This window comes from Acartia tonsa, chromosome 1 (assembly GCF_053477335.1).
Source record: "Acartia tonsa isolate MP-2025a chromosome 1, ASM5347733v1, whole genome shotgun sequence".
NCBI lineage: Eukaryota > Metazoa > Arthropoda > Copepoda > Calanoida > Acartiidae > Acartia > Acartia tonsa.
The window spans coordinates 9,309,971-9,336,352 of record NC_137260.1 but is presented as its reverse complement, the minus strand read 5'-3'; the positions used below and the strand labels follow the sequence as shown (position 1 = coordinate 9,336,352).

Here is a 26,382-nt window from a genome sequence, read left to right as displayed (position 1 = left end):
TTATATTAAAACTAGATTTTGTTTTTCAGAATATTCAGATATTAATATAAAAATGTCGCAAGGTTGGTAATCGTAATAAATCGCTATTTCTCATATAAAGTAACTAGTAAGGTTTTTTTTCTGAAGCTTAAATGTAAAAATTACGAGAACTGATTTTTCCCCATTTTTCTTCCCTCCTTGGTGAAAAAAAATAAAAGAATATGTGGGAGGGGGATAATATGAAAAAAATAAAGAGTTTTGTAAATATTTTTCAACTATAAACTCTGGCCGCGGTGCTTGGCACCCTAGCCTTCCCAGCCGCAGCGCTCGGCCGCCTTGCCTATAACCTAACCTAAAATAGTTCTCTGCTAGATATAAGGGAAATTTTTATGAAAAAAAAGCTTTTCTCAGATTATTAAAAATTGTCTAAGGCTAGAAAAGGCAAAAAAAAATCGGCGGGAGCGGCGGTTCCGCCGCCGTTTCTTAACAGTTACATATTGTTCTGCACTAAAGCAACTGCTCTGCCGAATATTAGAGCTGTAACTCTTTTATGGGCTGAGATCATGCGCGTTTTACTTTTGGTTTCAAAAAGTGGCACATCTGCCCCCCCCCCCTTTTTGTATCATGGATAGAAAACTAAGTATAGTAGGTTTCGTCGCATTTTCACTTTCTACTATTTCTAGCCCCTGCGAAAAGCTCTAACCCTGCGGGACAATCATTACATTTACCTAACCTAAAATAACCTATCACAAGCTACTGTGAAAATACGGCGAAACCCGCTACTTCGTTTTTTTTCCATGATCTAAAATTTGATAAAAATACGGTTACCCAACTGCCGCAGCTACCTCCCAAGAGTTATTGAGATCATTCAACATCAGTGAGGATGACCTACAGAAGATGGTCGCGGATGCCGTCTTCTTCCTACTCACTGCCGACCAGAAAAAGTCAATCATCTCCAAGGTGTTCATGCAAATCAGTACAGTTTAATCGAAAAACAGCAAAATATTTACCAAAAATATTGAGTAATAATGAAATGTTTAAGATTTTTGGAAAAATTATGGAATACTTATTATGAAATAAACCCCAATTCTAGAAACATTTGCGAAAAGCTTAATTAGGTAACTTTATCTGGGTCATCTGCCATATTTCAAAAGAGTTGCAGGGGTGTATATTCTGCACAAGATTTTTTTTTTCCCGGCGACAAAATTTTTTTATTTTTCTCCCCCCTAGTTTTTTCTCGCCAAGTAGGGGGGAAAATGGAAAAATATTTAAAGAACTTTATATTTTATTTATTTTTTCCCTCCTACTACACATTTTTTTAGTTTTGTTCACCAAGGAGGGGGAAAATGGAAAAGATGTTTTAGTTTTCTTAATTTTCACATTTTTTTTCCCTCCAACCACTTATTTTTTATTACCCCCCCCCCCCTGAGCCGGGGATCCCATGTAGAATATACACCCCTGAAGAGTTGACTAGAAGCTTTACTGAAGGAGAACCACATATGAGCGGTTAGCAAGGTCCTTCGGTATAGATATTATATAAAAAAAATCTATTATTATTATTAAAAGGGTATTTTTTGTCAGCAAACAAATAGAAAAAAATAGGTAATAAATTAAGAAAACAAAGTAGCGGGTTTCGTCGTATTTTCCCAGTAGCTTTTCTCCTTTCTAGCCTCTGCGGGACTATCATTAACATTTACCCAAGCTAAAATAACCTATCAAAAGCTACTGAAAAAATACTACGCAACCCGCAACTTCGTTTTCCTTTCCATGGTCCATACTTTCTTTATCAAAATATTCATTAACAAAAAGCATAAATGTATGAACGTCTATTTAATAACTAAGGCTGCTCTGGTAAAAGCATGTGATCTCAGCAAACGTGACAGAAAACTTCAGGCATTTGGATGATATCTTCTACTTTTAAAGTTATTGATGTCATGTGAAATGAGCAATCGACTATTACATAAAATATTCTCCATTCCTTCAATATCTGCTTGTTGAACCAATACTTTTTCTTTTTTGCTTTTATATGCCTCAAAGCAGGGAGGGAAGGAACATTGGCCTGTTTATTACACTAGTCCCCATGGTCTTACAATAACGTTTTCTTATTTGTTAAATGTTAGCTTAATAACCTTGGGGACTTTCCTTGGAATTTTGATTGGTTGGTTTATGATAAAGTTGGTAAACATACCTATTCTAATCAATTAGCACTATACAGACAGACGCACATTCATTTAGTTGAGTGTCCAAAAGTTTTAACCACTAAATGTAATCTACAGAAGGAATAATTTTGTGTATTATCATTGGGTAAGTACATAAATTTTTCGGCTATTGTCTTATCCCTTTAGATCTTTGGCTACAAATGCATATTAAAATTCTATTTTACAGTCAGGCCTATTATTTGAACCGAATTTTTAAATTTTTCTTAAATAAAATATGATTCCAAATGGTGAAAGGATTATGTAATCAAATGTGGAGCACAACATCTGTCCAACACATTTGGTATTGAACTCCGAGACCTGGGCAAATCAACTTTTATTCTAGGTAGGTCATATTAAAGGAGTGTATATACTAATATAGTCTTCATGGGGCTTAGAGGGGGGGAGGATGAAAAATATGGTGTTCTGTAAACATCAGTTAATAGTATTATTCACTAAAAATTGAACCAAAAAACTAAGAATATGGGGAAATATTAAAAAAATCAGCAAAAAGTTACTTGATGGAAAATTTAATTTAACTAGAGGGAGGGGGGGGGGTCTTAATCATGTTCAGTATATACAACCCTGTCATATTAGCTACTAGGCCCTTTTAATTTGCCAGTTTCAGATATCTTAATCTTTCTTATCTGTTTAAAAAGACACTCCAAACAAAAAAAAAAAATTTGTAGAAACTAAACTTTCCCATTCCATGACTTGATTTCCAACAAACAATACATACCTAGAGAAAGATGTTAAATTGTTCATTTTTCATTGACATAATATTTTAGTTAACAAGCTGTCAGAGAATGACGTGAATGAGTTCCTGCAGTGGGATGACAAGGAGGCGGCACAAATGGGACTCACATTCACCATACTTGGCCTCATTCTCATGCATAATGATAAGGTAGGATAGATATTTTTGTGGAGGGAAGCGGGAATTTTGTCCCTTTTACATACTGAGATAATTGGACCGTGGTTTACAGATGTTTGATAGAGTTTACTTTTATAATAATATAAATGCTTACTTAATACCTACTTTATCTAATTTATTATAGCGGTGACGCACTTAAAAGCCTCTAGAGGCACCTAAGGTGGAAGGGAAAAAGTTGCCCCCTCCCTTTTGATTTGAGTTTTTAAAAGTAAAAAAATGGGTATTTTTTCAGAGGGTGGGGGTTTTCAATTTTTATGCCCTACCCCAAAATAGTCAAAAACCTTCCCTGGAACTATAAGATGCTTCACTGTAAAGGAGAACCATACTGGGAGATCCTTCGCTACAGACAAAAAAAAGCTTACTACTGTAACTTTATATCACGTTTATTTATGATTTTATATATTAAATTAAGGTGACAGAAGAGAACCTGTTTGATTTTGTGAAAGGAATGGGAGTGTATGATGATGATAAGAGATCCAATGTAGACAGCGAGGTATGTGTGGATACAGGGATAGCACAATTGAGGAAGAATAAAGTTAATACTACCCCTAATTCTTGCTCTTCGTAATTCTGTATTTCCTAAACTGATAACTAAACTTGCAAATTTTCTATAAAAAAAGAACAACATGAAATAACGTAATAAAAAGTGAATCAATTTTAACCTGGATACAGGTGTGTAAATTTTGCACAAGATTCATTTTTTTCCCCTGCTGCTGCCCAAACTAAATATTTCTTAACTGCAAAAACTGTCGGAATATCATTTATCTTGTAATCTGATATCAAGTCATAGGTTTGTTTTATTGTGTCTTTCTTTTATGACCCTCATTCTAGGTTCTTTTTAGGTATTAGACATGTTTGACGGGGACATGAGAAGATTTGTGAATGAGACTCTAGTGTCTAAGCAACATTATCTCAGGAATTTAGTTTTATTTTGTCCGCTAGGTGGCAGGTTCAAGTTACAGATATGATCCAGGGATATGACAATGGCCGATAAATTGACTTATATGATGATAAACAAAATTATCCCTTCTGTGAAATTAGTGGTTGAAATATTTCAACATTCTACTTAATAAACCAACTTATCAAAATTCTCTGAAGTCCCCAAAGTTGTTAAGCCAGCCAATAAGAAAATGGTTTCTTTAGAGGCTATGTCATTGTCTAGCAATAGATGGAGTAGTGGGGATGACTTGGCCTATTAACATGTCTTTTTTTTTCAAAAGCAACTTCAGTTCTCCCATGCAAATTCATCTGCGTGTATTCTGTAAAAAATTATAGCTTTGTTATTTATGGGGCTTTTACAGGTCCTATGAGGATATATGAACCTTTCAAGATTGCAGAAAGAGATTAAAAAAGTTATAATTCTTATAAACAAAAACGAAATAATATCTAATAATTGTATTAGGAAGGAAAGAAACGTACATATTGAAGATTCGGAGCAGTTTGAATACTCTTGGGGCGAAAGGAACGAAATATTTAGTAGTAGATATATTCTATTATACAAAGTAGTTAGTTTTTGGTTTGTCATTTAAGATCTCGCTAACCGCTTAACTCATATGGTTCTCCTTTACAGTGAAGCTTCTAATAGGTCCCAAGATGTTTTTTTAGACTATTTTATTTTTATAAATAAGTCTGTGTATGGTTTTAGGCTATTTTTCTTCCCTTTCTTATCACTTTAAATATAGTCGCCCCTAGATGCTAGGGCCGCAACTACTACCTAGTTATTATATAAAATAGCAAGTTTTTGGTCTGTCAGTTAAGATCTCGATAACCACTGAGCCTTTTGATTTTTCCATTTAGAAGAATAATGCTTTCCTATAATTTGTATGCTTAACAAGGACAGCTAAAGCAGTGGTCTACAAAAATTAATCCATTTGGTAACTACTACCCGGATACTATCTTGTTACTTAATATTTTGTTGTGAAGAGCTGATGCAGAGATCAAACAGTCCCTGGTATTTAAAATGATTTGTGAGGTAAGATTTTGTTTATTATCAGCAGAAAAATGATTCGAAAAAAATTGTGTAAATTTTTTAGGTAAGGGAAACATTTTTCGGCTTCCTCTCTATGACATCTGGACCACAATTGTAAGCTTGGGTCATAACGTGTTTTGATGCTTAATTAAAGTTAGGTTAGGTCTATTAGAGGTTAAAAGAGCCCCGGACAGATAGTCACCCGTAAGGCAGGATTAGAGCCCCCCCCCCCCCCCCACTGCACCCTGGCCTGTAGGGTGTAAAAATTTGATTTTGGAAATAGAGCTCATAAATTGTTTATGCATGTATGATTCTCTGAAGTTAGGATTCAGATGCACACAGAGATTACAGGTGAGAATCCTTTGACCAATCTTAGATTTGAGGGCTTCGCGCACAGCTGAATGTATTCTTAGTTACATTACAAGCTGACCCGCATTTCTCCTGGAAGCTACTACATTACTGCATCACCCTGGCCTAGAATTTTGGCCAGTGTTCTATATTTAGCCACCCTTAATCAATGACGCTATCATATGAGGAGCACGGAAGAGGGAAAGCTTGGTTAAAGTTGCTTGAACTTCTTGCATATAAATTTAATTTTTCAGGTATTTGGATGTGACCCGAAAATGTTTAAGGAGCAATACGAAAGGAAAAATCATTTTATAATATTTATATATATTATTAGATAACCAAATTCACGCATACTATTTAGTTACATTATATTGTCCGTAGTCGGTCCATCGGTAATGCTGTACAATTTATTTTTCTCAGCTTTTATTAAAGATAAACTTTTGAATTTGTATGTAAAGATTCTTATGACCAATGAACACCATTATTTACTTTGTCTATCTGTCTGTTATGCACCCTATTTCCAGCGTGGCTATATTCTTCAGTATACTGAAAATCTTCAGTATTCCAGTATTTGGAAATTGTGGCTTCAGTATTTTCAGTAAATACTGAATATTCAGTATTTGAAAAGGGGGGGGGCGAAAGTGACACTTTTTGAAACCAAAACTAAGAGTCAACAAAGGAACTGAACTAAAAGAAGGGTTACAGGTCTGAGATTTTGCATGGCAGTTGCTTTATAGGGGTACAATATGGAACTGTGAAGAAACGGCGGCGCAACCGCCGAAAACCGCCGTTTCCCGCCGTAATTTTTGTTGCCTTTTCTCTGTGGTTTTCGGCGGTTGCGCCGCCGTTTCTTCACAGTTCCATATTGTACCCCTATAAAGCAACTGCCATGCAAAATGTCAGACCTGTAACACTTTTTTTAGTTGAGTTCCTTTGACTTTTAGTTTTGGTTTCAAAAAGTGTCACTTTCGCCCCCCCCCCCTTTTATTCAGTATTTTTCAGTTTTTGGAAATTTTCATGATTCAGTATTTTCATTATTTCTTAAATTCCAAAACAATTTGCATAAATAAGATGTTTTTTCAAGTAGTTGATGTCAGATTTTTTTCGGCGCTTCGCGCCTCACTTTACTTTCCTTTAAATTACCCTATAACTTTGTACATTAATTTTTAATTTTGGTTTTTTTATGGTAATCATAGACGTCCAGGGGGGGGGGTAAAGGGGGGGTAAAGGGTCAGTTTTAGGGACTTTAAGCATCTCGTTGATATTGAACAACTTTTTGAGGCGGACATTTCTTTATTTATGTTTCATTCGCCTCCGGCTGACCGTTTAGCCGTTATTTGTCGCCGAAGGCGTGGTTTTTGGCGATTTTTGCCGTTTCCGAGGTTTTAATGGACATTTAGGAGGGGAAAGAGTTGTCCAATCAAGTTGATGATGAAGTACATTTTTGTAGGCAATTGCATTGGCTAAATTTTATGTAAAGTAAAATTTTTTGTACCTCCAACCGGTTTTGCTCCAGCTGAATTGTTTTAGAGATACCCCCTAAAAACCGGAAAAAAACGGTTTTTCATAAAATTCATGGCCGGTTTTGGCCGGATCCGGCTCAAATTTTGCATTGAGTCATCCTTTGATATTCCCAACAGTTGATACTTGACACAGCAAGATCCCATAAAAGTGTGGTATATCTACCCCCCCCCCCCCAAGCAAATTTTGGGTGGGGTAAAAAAAATTGCGACGCGCGAATTTTACCCCCCCCCCCAAAGCGAATTACCCCCCCATTAAAAAAAATTTACCCCCCCCCCAAAAAAAAATAAAAAGCTTGGACGTCTATGATGGTAATATACATTATTTTTTCAATTTCATCTCAAATATAAATTTTTTAGATATTTTTTTGTCTATTAATAGAATGAATAATCTAAGGTGAGTACTTTGCATGATTATTAAAGGTAAAGTTTTTTAGCATGCTCTTAAATTAACTAAAAAGTATTTAAGTTTTGTAATCATTTAAAATATTTATCAATCATTTTCTGCTTAATTGGTGCAAGAAATTCTGGCAAAATTAAAAGGTCTTTAAAATATCCCCCAAATTATAAAGGTATGATATATGAAATTTTGAAATGAGGAATCATATAAAAAAAATACTTATTCAGTATTTGTATTTTTTTGTTCAGTATTTCAGTATTTTTTCTTATTTTAGGATTCAGTATTTTCAGTATTTCCTTTTTTTTCTTCAGTATTTTCAGTATTTTTTCTTATTTTAGGATTCAGTATTTTCAGTATTTCCTTTTTTTTCTTCAGTATCAGTATTTTTTTGGTTGTGGCCACACTGTATTTCATTTGCTTAGTTTTTATTAGCGAAGCTTCTCTATAATTTGAAATGTCCGTCCGTCTGTCCGTCACTCACGAAGTGGGGGAAATGTGATTTGTTCGGTTCCTATAAAAGAAAGAAGGCTGAAATTTTCAGGGATTAAATCTGTTAACATTTTTTCATTTTCTCTATTCCAATTCAATGAGTTCATCTTTTCTGAATATCCATCCATAATTTTTGAGCTTTGCTACTTATGGATGTTGTCATCCTTATTTTCTTATTTTTAAATTCAAGAGCTTTGCAACTTAAGGATGTTATCATCCTTGTTAAAAAGATCTTTGATCATATTTACATCTATTGAATGAAAGTTGAAAGGATAAAAGTTTTTCACCAATCTGAATTTTTCACAACTAGCCTTAAAAACATGAACGACCCTAATAAAGCTTTCCTGACATATCAATGAAGTTGTTATCTAGGATTTATTTATAAAAACAAATGAAAATTTTAAAGTGATTTTAATTAGAATAAAAGAGAAGGAGAACCTCACTGATGAAGAATTTGCAAACGGAGTCTAGTTTTTTTTTCTAAATGACATTAGGGAAAGACTTTGAATGGTAAATTTATCTGCTGTTTAATTCTTATTGCAAATTTATCCAAAGCTACTAAAGCTTGTTTATTTTGTAGTTAGGAAAGATTATGATGAATTTATTGCAGTTGTACTCTCCCTCTTTTGGATTTTTTTTATGTTTGATTTATTTGTTTTTGAATGTATAGTGCAAATTGACTGAACCTGGTAAATGTATTATAAACTTTGGATGATCAATCAATGGTCTAAATTAAAAAAAAATACTTCTAAATGGAATAGGAACTCTCTGTTTTTTGCTTAATTTTTTTATTTGGGGGAAGGGGACACTAATTTATCTTCTATTATTTCTAAGATTTATTTTAAAAGTCTACATAATTTTTTGCCTAATCTTTCTATCAATGTGTATTGTGTAACCTCTGCTTATTTTTTAAACTTAAAAAGTAAGAATGGTCCTAGGACAAACGCAGGAGTGACAAACGTCGGAGTTGACACTTAACCTAACCAACCTTTTTTTAATTCATATTTTATGTTTTTTCAATGCCTAACCCCTGCGGGTTTAATATTCACATCTTAACCTAACCTAGCCTGTATAGAAAAACTGAATTAACTTGATATTTTAGACACTATTTTATTATCTCCTCAGAAGTTTGTCACTCCAGTGTTTGTCCTGGAACCGTGAAAATGTTAATTTTTATTCCCCTTTCGAGCTAAATCCTATATTTATTTCTTATTAGGGATGGGAATCCGTCGAATTTTTGGGCCGGATTCGGATTCCGGATTCTGAAGGAAACCGTCAAAAAAAGTGACGGATTCTTGCGGATTCCGGATTCTTATTTTTGGCGGATTCCGGATTCGGATTCCGGATTCTAGCAGTATTTTAAAAGGCCGTCCGTCACAGAGGGATAGCTTTCTTCATTAATTTAACACTATGTTACTTGGTTGAAGCCTTGATTTGTTTAAAGTGTTAAAGTGTTAAACATTTACATCACATTAGTAATTATTAAAATTTGTTATGTACAAAAAAATTTAAGAGGGAGTTGTAAGAAAAAACTCAAGACGGTAATTTTAGCCTACCAATTTAGAATCCGAAATCCGCTATAAAAAACGGATTCCGGATTCGGATTCCAAAATAGGCCGAAAATTGGGCGGATTCCGGATTCGGATTCCGGATCCGGATTCCCATCACTATTTCTTATATCAACAAAAATCTTTCAAATCAAGAATTTTGCATTTATTGACAGTAACAGTATTAATCTAAAACCAATCCCTATTTAAAATCAGAAGAAAATGGGGGGGGGGGGGGTAAAATGTGGTGACTCGTGCCACGACATACCAGCAATTTTATTTTGGGTGCTACTTCCTTAGTTTTAAAGATAATTGGATGAAATCTTTTGGGCTGGGTCACTAATTACCCCAACTATTGGTATCTTTTAAAAAAACGGCGGCGGGACCGCCGCTCCCGCCGCCCGCCGCCGTTTTCCGCCACCACCAAAAAAATTTTTTATTGCATTTCTCGCCGAATTAGGCAAATTGGAATCATTTGAGACCATGTTATTTTTTTCAAAAATTTTTCCCCCTACAAGCTACCCTGCGGGGGGACTTAGACAATATTTTAAAGATATTGAAAAAAAATCTTTTTAGGTAGGTCAGTAAAAAAATATTTGGAAATATTTGAATAAAAAATGGCGGCGGGACCGCCGCTCCCGCCGTCGTTTTCCGCCGCCACCAAAAAAATTTTTTTTATCGCATTTCTGGCCGAATTAGGCCATTTGGAATCATTTGAGACCATGTTATTTTTTTCAAAAATTTTTCCCCCTACAAGCAACCCTCCGGGGGACTTTATTCAAATTCTCGTTTATGAAGGTATATCTTAAATACAGTATGCTACTCCCTTAGTTTTAGAGATAATTGGATGAAATCTTTTTGATTGTGTCACTAATTACCCCAAGTTTTGGTATCTTTCAAAAAAAAAAAAACGGCAGCAGCACCGCCGTCCGCCGCCGTTTTCCGCTGCCACCAAAAAAATTTTTTTATTGCATTTCTCGCCGAATTAGGCAATTTTGAATCATATGAGACCATGTTATTTTTTCAAATTTTTTGGGGGGCGGTGGCGGAAAACGGCGGTTGCTTGTAAGGGGAAATTTTTGAAAAAAATAACTTGGTCTCATATTATTCCAAATTGCCTAATTCGGCGAGAAATGAAAAAAAAAAATTTTGTGGCGGCAGAAAACAGCGGCGGACGGCGGAAGCGGCGGCTCTGCCGCCGTTTTCTTAATTCTAATATTTTTTACTTACCAACCTAAAGAGATTTTGTTTGAATATCTTTAAAAGCACAGGAGTAGCTCAGAATATACATTGATAAACGAGAATTTGAAAAAAATGACTAAGTCCCCCCGCAGGGGTGCTTGTAAGGGGAAAATTTTTGAAAAAAATAACATGGTCTCAAATGATTCTAAATTGCCTAATTCGGCGAGAAATGCAATAAAAAAAAATTTTTTGGTGGCGGCGGAAAACGGCGGGAGCGGCGGTCCCGCCGCCATTTTTTATTCAAATATTTTTTTACTGACCTACCTAAAAAGATTTTGTTTCAATATCTTTAAGAGCACAGGAGTAGCACTGAATTTAAGATATGCCTTGATAAACGAGAATTTGAAAAAAATGACCAAGTCCCCCCCGCAGGGGTGCTTGTAAGGGGAAAAATTTAAAAAAAAATAACATGGTCTCAAATGATTCCAAATTGCCTAATTCGGCGAGAAATGCAATAAAAAAAAATTTTTTGGTGTCGGCGGAAAACGGCGGCGGGCGGCGGGAGCGGCGGTCCCTCCGCCGTTTTTTTAAAAAGATACCAATAGTTGGGGTAATTAGTGACGCAGCCCAAAAGATTTCATCCAATTATCTCTAAAACTAAGGGAGTAGCACCCAAAATAAAATTGCTGGTATGTCGTGGCACGAGTCACCACATTTTACCCCCCCCCCCCCCTTTATCATGAAAATTACCTACTCGTGTTACTTAACTTTTGTATTTACTTATAATTACGGATTATGGAAAGAAAACGAAGTACCGAGTTTCGTCGCATTTTCATAGTAGCTTTAGATAGATTATTTTAAATGTTAATGATTGCCCCGCAGGTTTAGGAAATTATTATAATATGCCCCGCAGGGTTAGAGCCTCCTGCAAGGATAGACATAGGTGAAAGCTACTGTGAAAATACAACGTAACGCGCTACTTCGTTTTCTTTTCATTATCAAAAAATACTTATGTAATATAAATATCTTATTAAAAATTCATACTGGATACGCTTATTAACATAGTCCAGATCCTGGGCAAGATCTTCACTTGGATCTGGTTTTCTTTCTCTTATCTCATTCTTAATATTCACCAAGAATGTGATGGCTCCATTTGGTAGAAGAGTCTCCCTATTCTGAACAAGTGTAGAGTTTTTCTTAAACTCTAAATCTTCAAAACAATTCTCATTTTTAGTGGTATCAAAGAAGGTGGGCGATGGAAACCAATTTTTAGGATTAAATTCTTCATCATTTTTTATCTTGATTGTAAAAGTGAACCAATCAGGTTCGCAGTTTCCATTCAGGCGGAACCACATGGTTATATACTTACTTTCTTTAGTCTTGCCTGTAAACATAGAGAAAAATATTTAGAGGTTGAACTAACACCTTTCCAAGTGATCTCCAAGGGTTTAAGGTAATTTGTAATTGTTAATTTATGCATCATAATATCTGTGAAAATACATACAGGGTGATTCAGAATAAACTGCGTTTTTGATTTTCTGATACAACCAGCAAGAATACAGAAAAAATAATTATACATCTATGTCCTCTGAAAAAAATACATTAAATTTAGAAAAGGTTGTTATTCAATATCTCGGAAAATAACGGCGCATTTTAGAGCATAAATATTTTAAAAGGTGCGTATGATGCTTTATTCTGGTAGAATTTTGTGCTTGAAGGTTGGTGTTTATTTTATTTACTTGTAAACAACATCTTGCCACTGACAATAAAATACACTAAAAATTGTATTTCAAATTCCTTCATAGAAAATAAATATTCAATTTTTCTTTTTGCATACTAAATATTCATAACCTTAAAATAGAAGAGTTATCTTAATTTTTCTTGCACAACATTTTTCACATAAAGCATTTTTTCGAAACTATAATATTATAGAGGCTGGATTTTTAAAAGATAATGAAAAGCACCTTTTACAAATTTGATTTACTTTTTTACCAGGGGTGTATATTCCGCACAAGATCTATTTTTTTCCCTTGCTACAAAATTTTTTATTTTTCTTCTCCCCCTAGTTTTTTCTCACCAAGTAGGGGGAAAATGGAAAAATATTGAAAGAACTCTATATTTTATTTATTTTATCCCTCCTACCACACATTTTTAAAAGTTTTTTTTCACCAAGGAGGGGGGAGGGGAAATGAAAAAAATGTTTTCAGTTTTCTTAATTTTTACATTTTTTTCCCCTCCAACCACTTATTTTTTTATCCCCCCCCCCTGAGCAGGGGATCCCATGTAGAATATACACCCCTGTTTTTTTTTACAGAGAACAAGGACATATACCTAATTATTTATTGTGCACATGCATTGTATATGAATCTTTATTACAAACTAGCGTCTGTGCCCCTAGCATCTAGGGGTTTTATGTTTGGAGGGATATGGAAGGGTAGAAAAATAGCCTAAACCATACTCATAATTATTTATAAAAATAACATAGCCTAAAACAATCTCAGGACCTATAAGAAGCTTCACTGTGAAGGAGAACCATATCAGTTCAACTTCAGCGTTTACCGAGATCCTTCGCTACTGAAAAAAAAAGCTTACACAATTTATTTTTTTTCCATTTTTTTTATGGAATGGCCTGAACACATATGTTTTAATAATAAAGAAATTGGTCATAAGTTCTAATTAAGATTTAAAAAATGAAAAATATGTATCTGCATTTTGAATCTTAAAAGAGACTGATTAGGAAGTAAAGAATATGTGGTAAAAAGTTACCACCTGCGGGGCTTTTACAAGATATATTCTGAAAGGGATGGGGGAATTTGCATTTTAATATGAAAAAGGGGGAGGTATTTAATAAATGGATATTCAATAAAAATTCTACCAAACATGTATTAAAATTAAAGTGGCATTATCAGAAGGCTAATCTAGTTTTTACTCTCAATACTCTTTTATTTTCTCCATTCCTTTGGGAAAAACTACCATATTGAAATCAGCCCACTGTCCATCTGCTTTCAAAAATGAAAAGGACGGTGACCTAATTGCCTTCTCTGTTCTGTCCAGAAAGTCGGGTACCTCCCAGGTGAATGTGCAGTCTATGATTGAATGTTCATGCTCCTTTTTTATTTCGCCTTAAACCAGGTGTTAAGTGATAAGTAAATGGCCACACTTTTTAATATAATTAATTTTTTATTGATAAGTTTTCTACATAAATATATTTGAAATCTAAATGATAACGCCCCCATTCCTCTTCATTTTAAAATAATAGTTATTTTAACTATGCATAAGTTAGTAAGCCAGTACCCCATATAACCTAACCAAACAAACCAAAAACTAACTAATAAGGGAATTAGTTTAAATTCATTTCAATAAGGGATGGGGTATCAGATCCAATTTTTTATTTCGTCTGAAATATACAGTTTCACCTTATAATTTTTAACTTTAATTTAAGACCATGGTACAAATCTATAAATTTACTTATTCAAATTAATCCTGCCTACGTCAAATTTAAAATCTTCCATTTTATCTTCTGAAAAAAATATATTTTATTTTATATTTTAATAATACTATATATTGTATGTTTTTAATGATGATTTACAGTTTAATAAGCGTATCCAGTATGAATTTTTAATAAGATATTTATATTACATAAGTATTTTTTGATAATGAAAAGAAAACGAAGTAGCGCGTTACGTTGTATTTTCACAGTAGCTTTCACCTATGTCTATCCTTGCAGGAGGCTCTAACCCTGCGGGGCATATTATAATAATTTCCTAAACCTGCGGGGCAATCATTAACATTTAAAATAATCTATCTAAAGCTACTATGAAAATGCGACGAAACTCGGTACTTGGTTTTCTTTCCATAATCCGTAATTATAAGTAAATACAAAAGTTAAGTAACACGAGTAGGTAATTTTCATGATAAAGGGGGGGGGGGGGGGTAAAATGTGGTGACTCGTGCCACGACATACCAGCAATTTTATTTTGGGTGCTACTCCCTTAGTTTTAGAGATAATTGGATGAAATCTTTTGGGCTGGGTCACTAATTACCCCAACTATTGGTATCTTTTTAAAAAAACGGCGGAGGGACCGCCGCTCCCGCCGCCCGCCGCCGTTTTCCGCCGACACCAAAAAATTTTTTTTTATTGCATTTCTCGCCGAATTAGGCAATTTGGAATCATTTGAGACCATGTTATTTTTTTTTAAATTTTTCCCCTTACAAGCACCCCTGCGGGGGGGACTTGGTCATTTTTTTCAAATTCTCGTTTATCAAGGCATATCTTAAATTCAGTGCTACTCCTGTGCTCTTAAAGATATTGAAACAAAATCTTTTTAGGTAGGTCAGTAAAAAAATATTTGAATAAAAAATGGCGGCGGGACCGCCGCTCCCGCCGTTTTCCGCCGCCACCAAAAAATTTTTTTTTATTGCATTTCTCGCCGAATTAGGCAATTTAGAATCATTTGAGACCATGTTATTTTTTTCAAAAATTTTCCCCTTACAAGCACCCCTGCGGGGGGACTTAGTCATTTTTTTCAAATTCTCGTTTATCAATGTATATTCTGAGCTACTCCTGTGCTTTTAAAGATATTCAAACAAAATCTCTTTAGGTTGGTAAGTAAAAAATATTAGAATTAAGAAAACGGCGGCAGAGCCGCCGCTTCCGCCGTCCGCCGCTGTTTTCTGCCGCCACAAAATTTTTTTTTTTCATTTCTCGCCGAATTAGGCAATTTGGAATAATATGAGACCATGTTATTTTTTCAAATTTTTTGGGGGGCGGTGGCGGAAAACGGCGGTTGCTTGTAAGGGGAAATTTTTGAAAAAAATAACTTGGTCTCATATTATTCCAAATTGCCTAATTCGGCGAGAAATGAAAAAAAAAAATTTTGTGGCGGCAGAAAACAGCGGCGGACGGCGGAAGCGGCGGCTCTGCCGCCGTTTTCTTAATTCTAATATTTTTTACTTACCAACCTAAAGAGATTTTGTTTGAATATCTTTAAAAGCACAGGAGTAGCTCAGAATATACATTGATAAACGAGAATTTGAAAAAAATGACTAAGTCCCCCCGCAGGGGTGCTTGTAAGGGGAAAATTTTTGAAAAAAATAACATGGTCTCAAATGATTCTAAATTGCCTAATTCGGCGAGAAATGCAATAAAAAAAAATTTTTTGGTGGCGGCGGAAAACGGCGGGAGCGGCGGTCCCGCCGCCATTTTTTATTCAAATATTTTTTTACTGACCTACCTAAAAAGATTTTGTTTCAATATCTTTAAGAGCACAGGAGTAGCACTGAATTTAAGATATGCCTTGATAAACGAGAATTTGAAAAAAATGACCAAGTCCCCCCCGCAGGGGTGCTTGTAAGGGGAAAAATTTAAAAAAAAATAACATGGTCTCAAATGATTCCAAATTGCCTAATTCGGCGAGAAATGCAATAAAAAAAAATTTTTTGGTGTCGGCGGAAAACGGCGGCGGGCGGCGGGAGCGGCGGTCCCTCCGCCGTTTTTTTAAAAAGATACCAATAGTTGGGGTAATTAGTGACCCAGCCCAAAAGATTTCATCCAATTATCTCTAAAACTAAGGGAGTAGCACCCAAAATAAAATTGCTGGTATGTCGTGGCACGAGTCACCACATTTTACCCCCCCCCCCCCCTTTATCATGAAAATTACCTACTCGTGTTACTTAACTTTTGTATTTACTTATAATTACGGATTATGGAAAGAAAACGAAGTACCGAGTTTCGTCGCATTTTCATAGTAGCTTTAGATAGATTATTTTAAATGTTAATGATTGCCCCGCAGGTTTAGGAAATTATTATAATATGCCCCGCAGGGTTAGAGCCTCCTGCAAGGATAGACATAGGTGAAAGCTACTGTGAAAATACAACGTAACGCGCTACTTCGTTTTCTTTTCATTATCAAAAAATACTTATGTAATATAAATATCTTATTAAAAATTCATACTGGATACGCTTATTAAACTGTAAATCATCATTAAAAACATACAATATATAGTATTATTAAAATATAAAATAAAATATATTTTTTTCAGAAGATAAAATGGAAGATTTTAAATTTGACGTAGGCAGGATTAATTTGAATAAGTAAATTTATAGATTTGTACCATGGTCTTAAATTAAAGTTAAAAATTATAAGGTGAAACTGTATATTTCAGACGAAATAAAAAATTGGATCTGATACCCCATCCCTTATTGAAATGAATTTAAACTAATTCCCTTATTAGTTAGTTTTTGGTTTGTTTGGTTAGGTTATATGGGGTACTGGCTTACTAACTTATGCATAGTTAAAATAACTATTATTTTAAAATGAAGAGGAATGGGGGCGTTATCATTTAGATTTCAAATATATTTATGTAGAAAACTTATCAATAAAAAATTAATTATATTAAAAAGTGTGGCCATTTACTTATCACTTAACACCTGGTTTAAGGCGAAATAAAAAAGGAGCATGAACATTCAATCATAGACTGCACATTCACCTGGGAGGTACCCGACTTTCTGGACAGAACAGAGAAGGCAATTAGGTCACCGTCCTTTTCATTTTTGAAAGCAGATGGACAGTGGGCTGATTTCAATATGGTAGTTTTTCCCAAAGGAATGGAGAAAATAAAAGAGTATTGAGAGTAAAAACTAGATTAGCCTTCTGATAATGCCACTTTAATTTTAATACATGTTTGGTAGAATTTTTATTGAATATCCATTTATTAAATACCTCCCCCTTTTTCATATTAAAATGCAAATTCCCCCATCCCTTTCAGAATATATCTTGTAAAAGCCCCGCAGGTGGTAACTTTTTACCACATATTCTTTACTTCCTAATCAGTCTCTTTTAAGATTCAAAATGCAGATACATATTTTTCATTTTTTAAATCTTAATTAGAACTTATGACCAATTTCTTTATTATTAAAACATATGTGTTCAGGCCATTCCATAAAAAAAATGGAAAAAAAATAAATTGTGTAAGCTTTTTTTTTCAGTAGCGAAGGATCTCGGTAAACGCTGAAGTTGAACTGATATGGTTCTCCTTCACAGTGAAGCTTCTTATAGGTCCTGAGATTGTTTTAGGCTATGTTATTTTTATAAATAATTATGAGTATGGTTTAGGCTATTTTTCTACCCTTCCATATCCCTCCAAACATAAAACCCCTAGATGCTAGGGGCACAGACGCTAGTTTGTAATAAAGATTCATATACAATGCATGTGCACAATAAATAATTAGGTATATGTCCTTGTTCTCTGTAAAAAAAAACAGGGGTGTATATTCTACATGGGATCCCCTGCTCAGGGGGGGGGGATAAAAAAATAAGTGGTTGGAGGGGAAAAAAATGTAAAAATTAAGAAAACTGAAAACATTTTTTTCATTTCCCCTCCCCCCTCCTTGGTGAAAAAAACTTTTAAAAATGTGTGGTAGGAGGGATAAAATAAATAAAATATAGAGTTCTTTCAATATTTTTCCATTTTCCCCCTACTTGGTGAGAAAAAACTAGGGGGAGAAGAAAAATAAAAAATTTTGTAGCAAGGGAAAAAAATAGATCTTGTGCGGAATATACACCCCTGGTAAAAAAGTAAATCAAATTTGTAAAAGGTGCTTTTCATTATCTTTTAAAAATCCAGCCTCTATAATATTATAGTTTCGAAAAAATGCTTTATGTGAAAAATGTTGTGCAAGAAAAATTAAGATAACTCTTCTATTTTAAGGTTATGAATATTTAGTATGCAAAAAGAAAAATTGAATATTTATTTTCTATGAAGGAATTTGAAATACAATTTTTAGTGTATTTTATTGTCAGTGGCAAGATGTTGTTTACAAGTAAATAAAATAAACACCAACCTTCAAGCACAAAATTCTACCAGAATAAAGCATCATACGCACCTTTTAAAATATTTATGCTCTAAAATGCGCCGTTATTTTCCGAGATATTGAATAACAACCTTTTCTAAATTTAATGTATTTTTTTCAGAGGACATAGATGTATAATTATTTTTTCTGTATTCTTGCTGGTTGTATCAGAAAATCAAAAACGCAGTTTATTCTGAATCACCCTGTATGTATTTTCACAGATATTATGATGCATAAATTAACAATTACAAATTACCTTAAACCCTTGGAGATCACTTGGAAAGGTGTTAGTTCAACCTCTAAATATTTTTCTCTATGTTTACAGGCAAGACTAAAGAAAGTAAGTATATAACCATGTGGTTCCGCCTGAATGGAAACTGCGAACCTGATTGGTTCACTTTTACAATCAAGATAAAAAATGATGAAGAATTTAATCCTAAAAATTGGTTTCCATCGCCCACCTTCTTTGATACCACTAAAAATGAGAATTGTTTTGAAGATTTAGAGTTTAAGAAAAACTCTACACTTGTTCAGAATAGGGAGACTCTTCTACCAAATGGAGCCATCACATTCTTGGTGAATATTAAGAATGAGATAAGAGAAAGAAAACCAGATCCAAGTGAAGATCTTGCCCAGGATCTGGACTATGTTTTCCCCGAGTTAGAGTTTACAGATTTCACAATTATTTGTGGAGAGAAAAGGTTTCCATGTCATGCATTTATGTTGACTGCAAGGTAGAGGATTCTATACCATAGTTTTGTTCAATAGCATCTCTATTCAATATTTTATTTGCTTTTTACAGGGATGTATTGTATATTCTGCTTAAGATTAATTTTTTTTTCCTGACTGCATAAAATATTTTTTTCCCACTAGTTTTCTTTTCATATTAGCCTTTTCACTTCCTATTAACTTAATGAAATCCATAAAAATTAGGTACCTAAAAAAATTAGGAGGACTTAAAGAAAAAAAAATTAGGAGATTTTTTGGGGGCAGGGGGGGGGGGTTCCCAACCCTCAAGAAAATAGCCTAAAACCACCATAGGACCAGTAGGTGTATTCCCTGTAGATTACCAAGATCTTAAGCTTCAGACAGATGGACGGATGGACAGATATCTTTCTACTTATTATATTATAGATATTTCTTATTAAGAATCCCTATTATAATGCAAGGTCTGAGGTTTTCTATGGGATGCTAAAGAGCGACTTCAAAGAAAAGATTAACATGGAACTGAGAATTGACACAATCCAACCTGATATTGTATATGTGAGTAAATACAAATAACCCCCATTTTTATAGGCCCATTTGGTGATTCTGTGAAGATTTTTCTCTAACCAATAAGCATCCTATACACAATTATTTTGTCAATCAGTAATGGTAAAAGGGGCATTGAATTTCATATTGAAAAAGTAAAATAAAAAAAGATTTTGTTTTTATATTCCTCTTACTAATGAGCAGAGTATCCAATCTAAAAGTTTTTGACTGTTGGTACCTTGTGAGATATAATAGATTTATATGTGGAAAATTTAGTTCACTCTGTTGCCATTAAAGTCAGCTTAGTATTTTTTTTTGTCTAAAGAAAGATTCTTTGACCTTTGATTGTTTTCTCTTTGACTTATGTCTCGTCTGGTTGCTTTACTTTTCTAGATATCTTTCAAATGGGTAGTTGCACAAAATAAATTTAAACTCTTGTTTAGCGAACTGCATATTTTTTTACTGTTCAATGCCTGGTTCAATGACTTAAAACTTTTTTTTATAGGGTACTATTTGAAAGGATTTAATTTTTTCTAATGCAGTTTTTTCGACTTGAAAATTGTATTCTTGTGATATATGCAATTTATATAGCTGGTTATTTTCACACAAAAACAGCATGGCGACTAATTTAGTGATGTCTATATATTTGTTATTGTATGTTTGATGGTGTACACTGTACTAGGGTTGGGCCGGATACTTTTTTGACCGGATACCGGATATCCGGCTAATTTCTAATGCCGGATATCCGGTTCTGGCCGGATATCTGGCCAACGTTCGATATCCGGCAAATTACCGGTTATCCGGCCGGATAACCGGATATCCGGCGTAAAAAAACAGCCGGATTTCCTGTAACCGGATAGTTTTAATATCCGGTGTCCGGCCGGATATTGAAAATGACCGGATATCCGGCCGGATAACCGGCCAAACCGGATATCCGGCCCAACCCTACACTGTACTTGTTGCTTATCTTGAAATCATTTTTATAAAATACACTATCTTTTTTTTTATCTTTGTTTTGTATTTATGTATTGTTTAGGAGATGCTACGCTTCATCTACACTGCACAAGTAGAAGATATGAGCTTGGAGAAAACTATGGACTTATTGAAAGCAGCTGATCAGTACCAACTACTGGGCCTCAAAGGTATAGTATTTAAGAACTGAGTGATGGCAACTTTCATAAAATTTTGTCTTATAACTGGCAAATTTGTTCGAAACTGATTCAGATTTTTATTTAAATACTTTCGGCTACTCCACTAATATATAGGAACTCTGTATTTGTAAGGGTAAGGAAGAAAATTAGTCTAAATCCGTCAAAAGAACCAATATGAAGCTTCCTTAAAATGGAGATCTCTATCAGTTCTGCTCGAAATTTTCGAAATCTTAAGCTAGTTCAAAAAAAAACCTTTCTACTTTATTTAATTAGTTATATAAGTTATTGAGTTTGTTCTGTATGCCTAGCCTATGCAAATCTATTATGTTTAAAATTATTTGTATTCAGAAAAACTTGGCTTTTGCATATTTTTAATCTATAACTATATTTCTATTTAGATATTTGTGGAACCAGATTGGTGAAAAAGCTGACAAATGATACTGTTTTTTCTCTCCTCATTTTGGGAGACACATATCAAGAAGAAAACTTGAAAGGCAAAGCAATCATGCACGCTGTAAAGAATGCCAAGACTCTCATAAAAACACCTGGATGGGAGTTGACTACTAGAGAGCATCCAAGATTGATGATTGAAGTGACATCTCATCTAATTCAAGACAAAGATTCAGAGTAAATAACCAGCTACCTGCCCAGTCTTTCAAGCATTTATTAACAACAATATAAATTATGTGATGATAGTATTAAGTTCCTGTTAATATTCTTAATCCTTGGGTTTTGTTTATTAAGAAAAAGTGTATGATAAGGTTAACATATGCATTACCTACCTAATATAGTTCCAATTTTGATATAGATTTTCCTTTAGTAAAATCACAGAAATAAATATAATATCTGGCCATTTTTAAGATTAATAGTTACCTAGGTAGTAAAAATAGATATTTTTTGGTTTTTCTCATGAAAATTAAAAGTTGACTAAGACTTTAATGGAATGTTTTTAAGTAAATCTTCCAACTTTATTACCTATTTTTTTATAGTTTTATATTTTTTCAGAATTTATATGATAAAATGATTTTTTGTCCAAACTTAATATCAAATGATGTAGTCATTTTGAGTGATTATGGTATTCCATGAGAAGATATTATTTTTCTCAGTTTTCAAAATTTTCTTTTTTGCATGTACCAATAGAAAGTGAAGTATACAACAGGGGTAAAGGAGTGTTTTATCTCCCCCCCCCCCCCCCAGAAAAAAAATAAATAAATTTGGTTATTTGTATCGAACTATGATTGTTTGGTTCCATACTAGTAGTGTACTTAATTTCCAACCATTATTTTTAATCTACAAAAGTGGTGATGAGTGATTTTGTTTATCATCATTGGAAATGTACAACAATATATCGTCTTTTACCTTGTCTCTTATGATCCCTACTTTTTCAATTTTTAACAATGCCAATTTCATAGATTGGCCGTTGAACATGTTAAAAAAAATCTCTTTAGGGGGGTCCCAACCCTGCAGGCCTAGGGCCTACACTTACGGTTCGCTAATCCTGCAGGGCTGACCAATAACCTGACCTAAAGTAAAATACAAGAAAACGAAAAAATACCCTCTCCCTTATTATTCAATTTATTTCAAAACAAGGGGGAGCCGGAGGGTTTCAGTGTTCTTTGTGTGAAGCACCTTTGATTTTCTACCATTTAGTAATATTAAGATTTTTATCAATATTTTGTTTTAATATGCCCATTATGTGTATATTTTTTTAACCAATCTGGCATAACAATCATCTTTTAAATTCAAGTTGTTTAAGAAAAAAATTATTTAAAGTTACAATTCTTTGACTTGTTAAAGGAAGCCTGCAAGAAATACACTGCTCTAACTGCTAAAAGACTGCCACAATTAGACCTAATAACCAAAATTCAAAGCCTAAAGCTTCAAAACAAAAAAATTATGGGTATTTTTAAATGACATTTTATGTATATGAAAATTTTGAAAGTTTTCGAAGCGTTATGATTAAAGATCAAATTATGTCGCCTAGAAACCAAATTAAAAGCTTATTTCCAGCTGAAAGTTAAGGTGCCTGTAACTGAATACACTTATACAATAAAATACCCATTTTCATTTTTTATAAAAATTTATTTTAATTTGCATTGTACTGAGAGTACTGTAGTGTGAAAATACAAATTAATATTACTTCCAGCCAATCAGAAGGCTGAATATGCTCAACAACCAATCACAGCTGAGCATCTGTGGATACTTCATTGCATTAGTTTCTTTTTTTGCTATGATTTTATGCTAACGTTCTGCTGAAAATAACCTTTTAGTTTGCTTCTAGGTGATGTAATTGATTTCTAAATTTCTACCATGATGAGTGGAATACTTACAAAATTTTATATACCTTAAATGTCATTTTAAAATATAACCTTTTTGTTATTGAAGATGGAGGTTTCAAATTTTGGGTAATGGTTCTTTTAGAAGTTAGAGCAATGTATTTCTTGCTGGCTTCCTTTAAATACACTTTATGGCACTATTCTATTAAATAACATCTTATTTCAGATGTCGGAATACTCCTCTAGAAGTAGATCCTCCTCTAGAAGTAGATCTTCTAGAAGTAGATCCTCCTCACCAGAGAACTGTCCTCAAAGCATTCGCAATGGCTACATCATAAAAAATCGAAGCGGATTTTCCTCTAAAATATCATATATATGGAGCATAAATAATTTTTTTGAGCATACGGACATGATATTTTCTCCTATGATCACCTTTGAAGATGGAGATCGCTGTGAACTGGAGCTTCACCCGAATGGGATCTCATCGGATGTCAAAGACTATGTTTCAGTGGTTTTTAGACGATATAAAAGGCATACATGCACTACTTTAACTTTACTGCCATTTTTAAGTTTTCTTAGGTGTCCCTTCATATTTCTTTAAGGCAGGACTTCCTGTTATAAATGTTTGTGGAAAAAAATGTATTAAATAAACACCAAAACTCCTTAGCTAGGTATAAAGGAATAAACTTTATGTTTGAAAAAATAAGTAAGAGACAATGAATTTCATTATTTAGATACGTTTTAATCTGTCAATTTAACTAATGATTAAACATTAAGTTTGTTCTAAAAGTCATAATTAAATATCAAACAATACTTAAAAGCATTAACATCACAAAGTAATCCTTTTATCACAATGTTTAAAAGAACACAAATTTAAGCTTTACAATTTAGCTAATAAGACAGCTAACATTGGATGCCAGATGTCAATTGACTAAATGTAAACAAAGATCAGCTGATTGCAACACATGATACTTGTACATGATCGCTGCGTATCATTATGATAATTATAATGTCGTCTTTGTGTTAAAAAATAATTTTGTTACATTATTTGATAAAAGGATTCTTTGAAGATGACATGATATATGTACGTTAAAATTTTGTTCCCACTTAAAAGGTGAAACAAAATTTACAATATCACTGTTTCTTCCTCAATTTTGAAGCTTTTGGATAATTAGGTTTTAAATATTTTTACCAAATTTCTTGAATCTTGTTTCAATGTAAACCTGAACGTATTTAATGCCTTTTTGCAAAAACGCATCTAGTAATCACTCCACCCATTAATTTAAAACCCCTGAAACATGCAATGCAAAATACAATATTAAAAGTTGTTATCTAATGCATGTATATTGTATGATAGGCGCATTTTATGTGAAAGCTATTGGAGATATTGTTGTTCTATAATGACATACACTTTTGAAGATGCTGATGATGATTCTGTTTATATCAGTTTTGACAAAGAAAAAGATACTAGCTGTATTCCAAAATTTATAAAGCGAAAAGATCTTGAAGCGAAGATACTTGGTTCTCTCGAAATAAAAATTGATATAAAGAAATATGCCGATTCTCCTAGACCAAGATCTGGATGTTTTGAACTCTCCAAAGATTTCAGCACTGCCCTGTCTGACATGATGTTCTCTGATTTTACAATTGTTTGTGGAGAGGAAAAGTTTGATTGTCATGCCTTTGTACTAGCTGCAAGATCACCGGTGTTCAAGGGAATGCTCAATAGCAATTTTAAAGAAAGGATTAATATGGAGCTAAAAATTGACACGGTTACTCCTGAAATTTTGAAGGTATAATCTTTATAATGTTTTTAGTAATGATATTATGAATTTCAGCTGAAAATTTTAAAACAAATCTTGAATCTATTTTTAATTTTTTTTTGTGGGGGGGGGGGGCTACTATATTCAGGAGAAGAAATTTCTATGACAACCCAATATCATTTTTATTTCAGGCCATGTTGAATTTTATTTATACTGGGAAGATTGGTTCAGAAATATTAAGATATCATGCAGTTGAACTTCTGAAAGCAGCAGATTTGTATCAACTTAATGGACTTAAAGGTGAGTATTAAGTTTTAAAGGTTTATCCATACAAATGATATCTCAGTTACATACATCAAAATTTTAACAAAAAAGTAATATTTTTCAACAAACAAATGGAACAAAATTTTCTTAGATGTAGATAATGGAGTTTTGTAGGATAAGCTTTATTTTTAAAGGTGAGTGCAGTAAATCTGTTTTTGACGCGTCCCTGTGTATTTATGATTGAGCTATTAAACATTAACATAAATGAAATAATATTTAGAACTTTGTGGCTACGAGTTGTGTAACATGCACATAAGTGATAGTGAAGCTTTGAAATATCTTATTATCGGTGAAATCTACAATGAGAAAAATCTGCTAGATGAATGCATGAGAATGGTGGTCAAGGATGTGAAATCATTCTCAAAATCTCAAGAATGGGAGGAACTTGCGGCTAAACATCCAAGTTTGATGGTGAAAATTACACAAAGCCTAGCTGAATATATTGAAGATATAAAATAAGGAGTGGCGAAGGTTGTAATTTTAGACTTAATTCAGGGGTGTATATTCTGCCCAAGATTAATTTTTTTCCCCTGCTGCAATTTTTTTTTCTTTCCTAGTTTTTACCAGCAAGGAAGGGGAAAAATGGAAAAATATTTTTAGAGCTCTTAATTTTATTCATATTATACCCCCTCCACATATTCTTTTAGTTTTTTGTCACCAAGAAGGGGGAAAAATGTTTTCAGTTCTCTTAACTTTTACATTTTTTCCCCCCCAACCATATATTTTTCATTTTTTACCCCCCCCCCCCAACCCCCACCCTTAGCCGGATCAAATCTGGAGAATATACACCCCTAAGTTTTAAAAATGTGGTGTTAATTAAAATTATAATTTTTTGCGTATTTTCTGTAAAGTTGTGTGTAACTGTTAAATGCGCTCATTGAGTCAAACTGTTCTTAATTACGGCCATTTCATGTATAGAGATATGGTCACAATTAAGACTTAATAAGCGCATTTGATTAAACGGTTACACACAACATTACGCAAAATATGCGAAAAAAATGACCTATTTTATACCTAAAGTATATTTTTGATAAAAAATTCTTTAAAGATGACATGATATATGTATATTAAAATTTTGTTCCCACTCAAAAGGTAAAAGAAAATTCCTGTTTGTTGCTCATTTTTAGAAGCTTTTGGATAATTAGGTTCAGTTTTAAATATTTTTAAAAAAATCAATGTAAACCTGAAAGTATTTTTATGCCTTT

The 26,382-nt window shown here is 33.5% G+C and overlaps 3 protein-coding genes across 5 annotated transcripts in view; 2 read left to right on the top strand and 1 right to left on the bottom strand.

The window, feature by feature from the left end:
- The first annotated feature begins 2 nt into the window (after window positions 1-2).
- Window positions 3-9,583, top strand: MAGE (necdin, MAGE family member). Its single transcript, XM_080151806.1, has 11 exons — window positions 3-62; window positions 821-939; window positions 1,822-1,872; window positions 2,433-2,520; window positions 2,963-3,078; window positions 3,518-3,598; window positions 3,948-4,024; window positions 4,511-4,567; window positions 5,029-5,077; window positions 5,677-5,720; window positions 8,251-9,583. The coding sequence occupies exons 1-11, from the start codon at window positions 53-55 to the stop codon at window positions 8,300-8,302; spliced, it is 744 nt and encodes a 247-aa protein (XP_080007932.1). The 5' UTR covers window positions 3-52; the 3' UTR covers window positions 8,303-9,583.
- A 1,955-nt stretch (window positions 9,584-11,538) lies between these two features.
- Window positions 11,539-26,382, bottom strand: part of LOC145312473 (uncharacterized) — a 396,718-nt gene continuing 381,874 nt past the window's right edge. The window contains exons 2-4 of the mRNA XM_080151734.1: window positions 14,048-14,082; window positions 13,520-13,682; window positions 11,539-11,946 (exon numbers count right to left, since the gene is read on the bottom strand). Coding sequence (XP_080007860.1) covers window positions 11,559-11,946; window positions 13,520-13,682; window positions 14,048-14,072 — 576 coding nt within the window. The 5' untranslated portion in view covers window positions 14,073-14,082 and the 3' untranslated portion in view covers window positions 11,539-11,558. The remainder of the gene's footprint in view (window positions 11,947-13,519; window positions 13,683-14,047; window positions 14,083-26,382) is intronic.
- Window positions 16,606-26,323, top strand: LOC145312436 (uncharacterized). 3 transcript variants are annotated; one of them, XM_080151697.1, is made up of 7 exons: window positions 16,606-16,635; window positions 17,001-17,166; window positions 18,739-19,146; window positions 19,582-19,675; window positions 20,700-20,805; window positions 21,213-23,621; window positions 24,448-24,586. In XM_080151697.1, exons 1-6 carry the CDS (start codon window positions 16,611-16,613, stop codon window positions 21,443-21,445), a joined length of 1,032 nt encoding a protein of 343 aa, XP_080007823.1. In that variant the 5' UTR covers window positions 16,606-16,610; the 3' UTR covers window positions 21,446-23,621; window positions 24,448-24,586. The 3 variants fall into 3 exon arrangements, with proteins under 3 accessions (XP_080007823.1, XP_080007818.1, XP_080007813.1); XM_080151692.1 differs by lacking the exons at window positions 16,606-16,635; window positions 17,001-17,166; window positions 18,739-19,146; window positions 19,582-19,675; window positions 20,700-20,805 and adding exons at window positions 25,045-25,153; window positions 25,398-25,648; window positions 26,198-26,323 and having other exon boundaries at window positions 21,992-23,621; window positions 24,448-24,883; XM_080151687.1 differs by lacking the exons at window positions 16,606-16,635; window positions 17,001-17,166; window positions 18,739-19,146; window positions 19,582-19,675; window positions 20,700-20,805 and adding exons at window positions 25,045-25,153; window positions 25,398-25,887 and having other exon boundaries at window positions 21,992-23,621; window positions 24,448-24,883.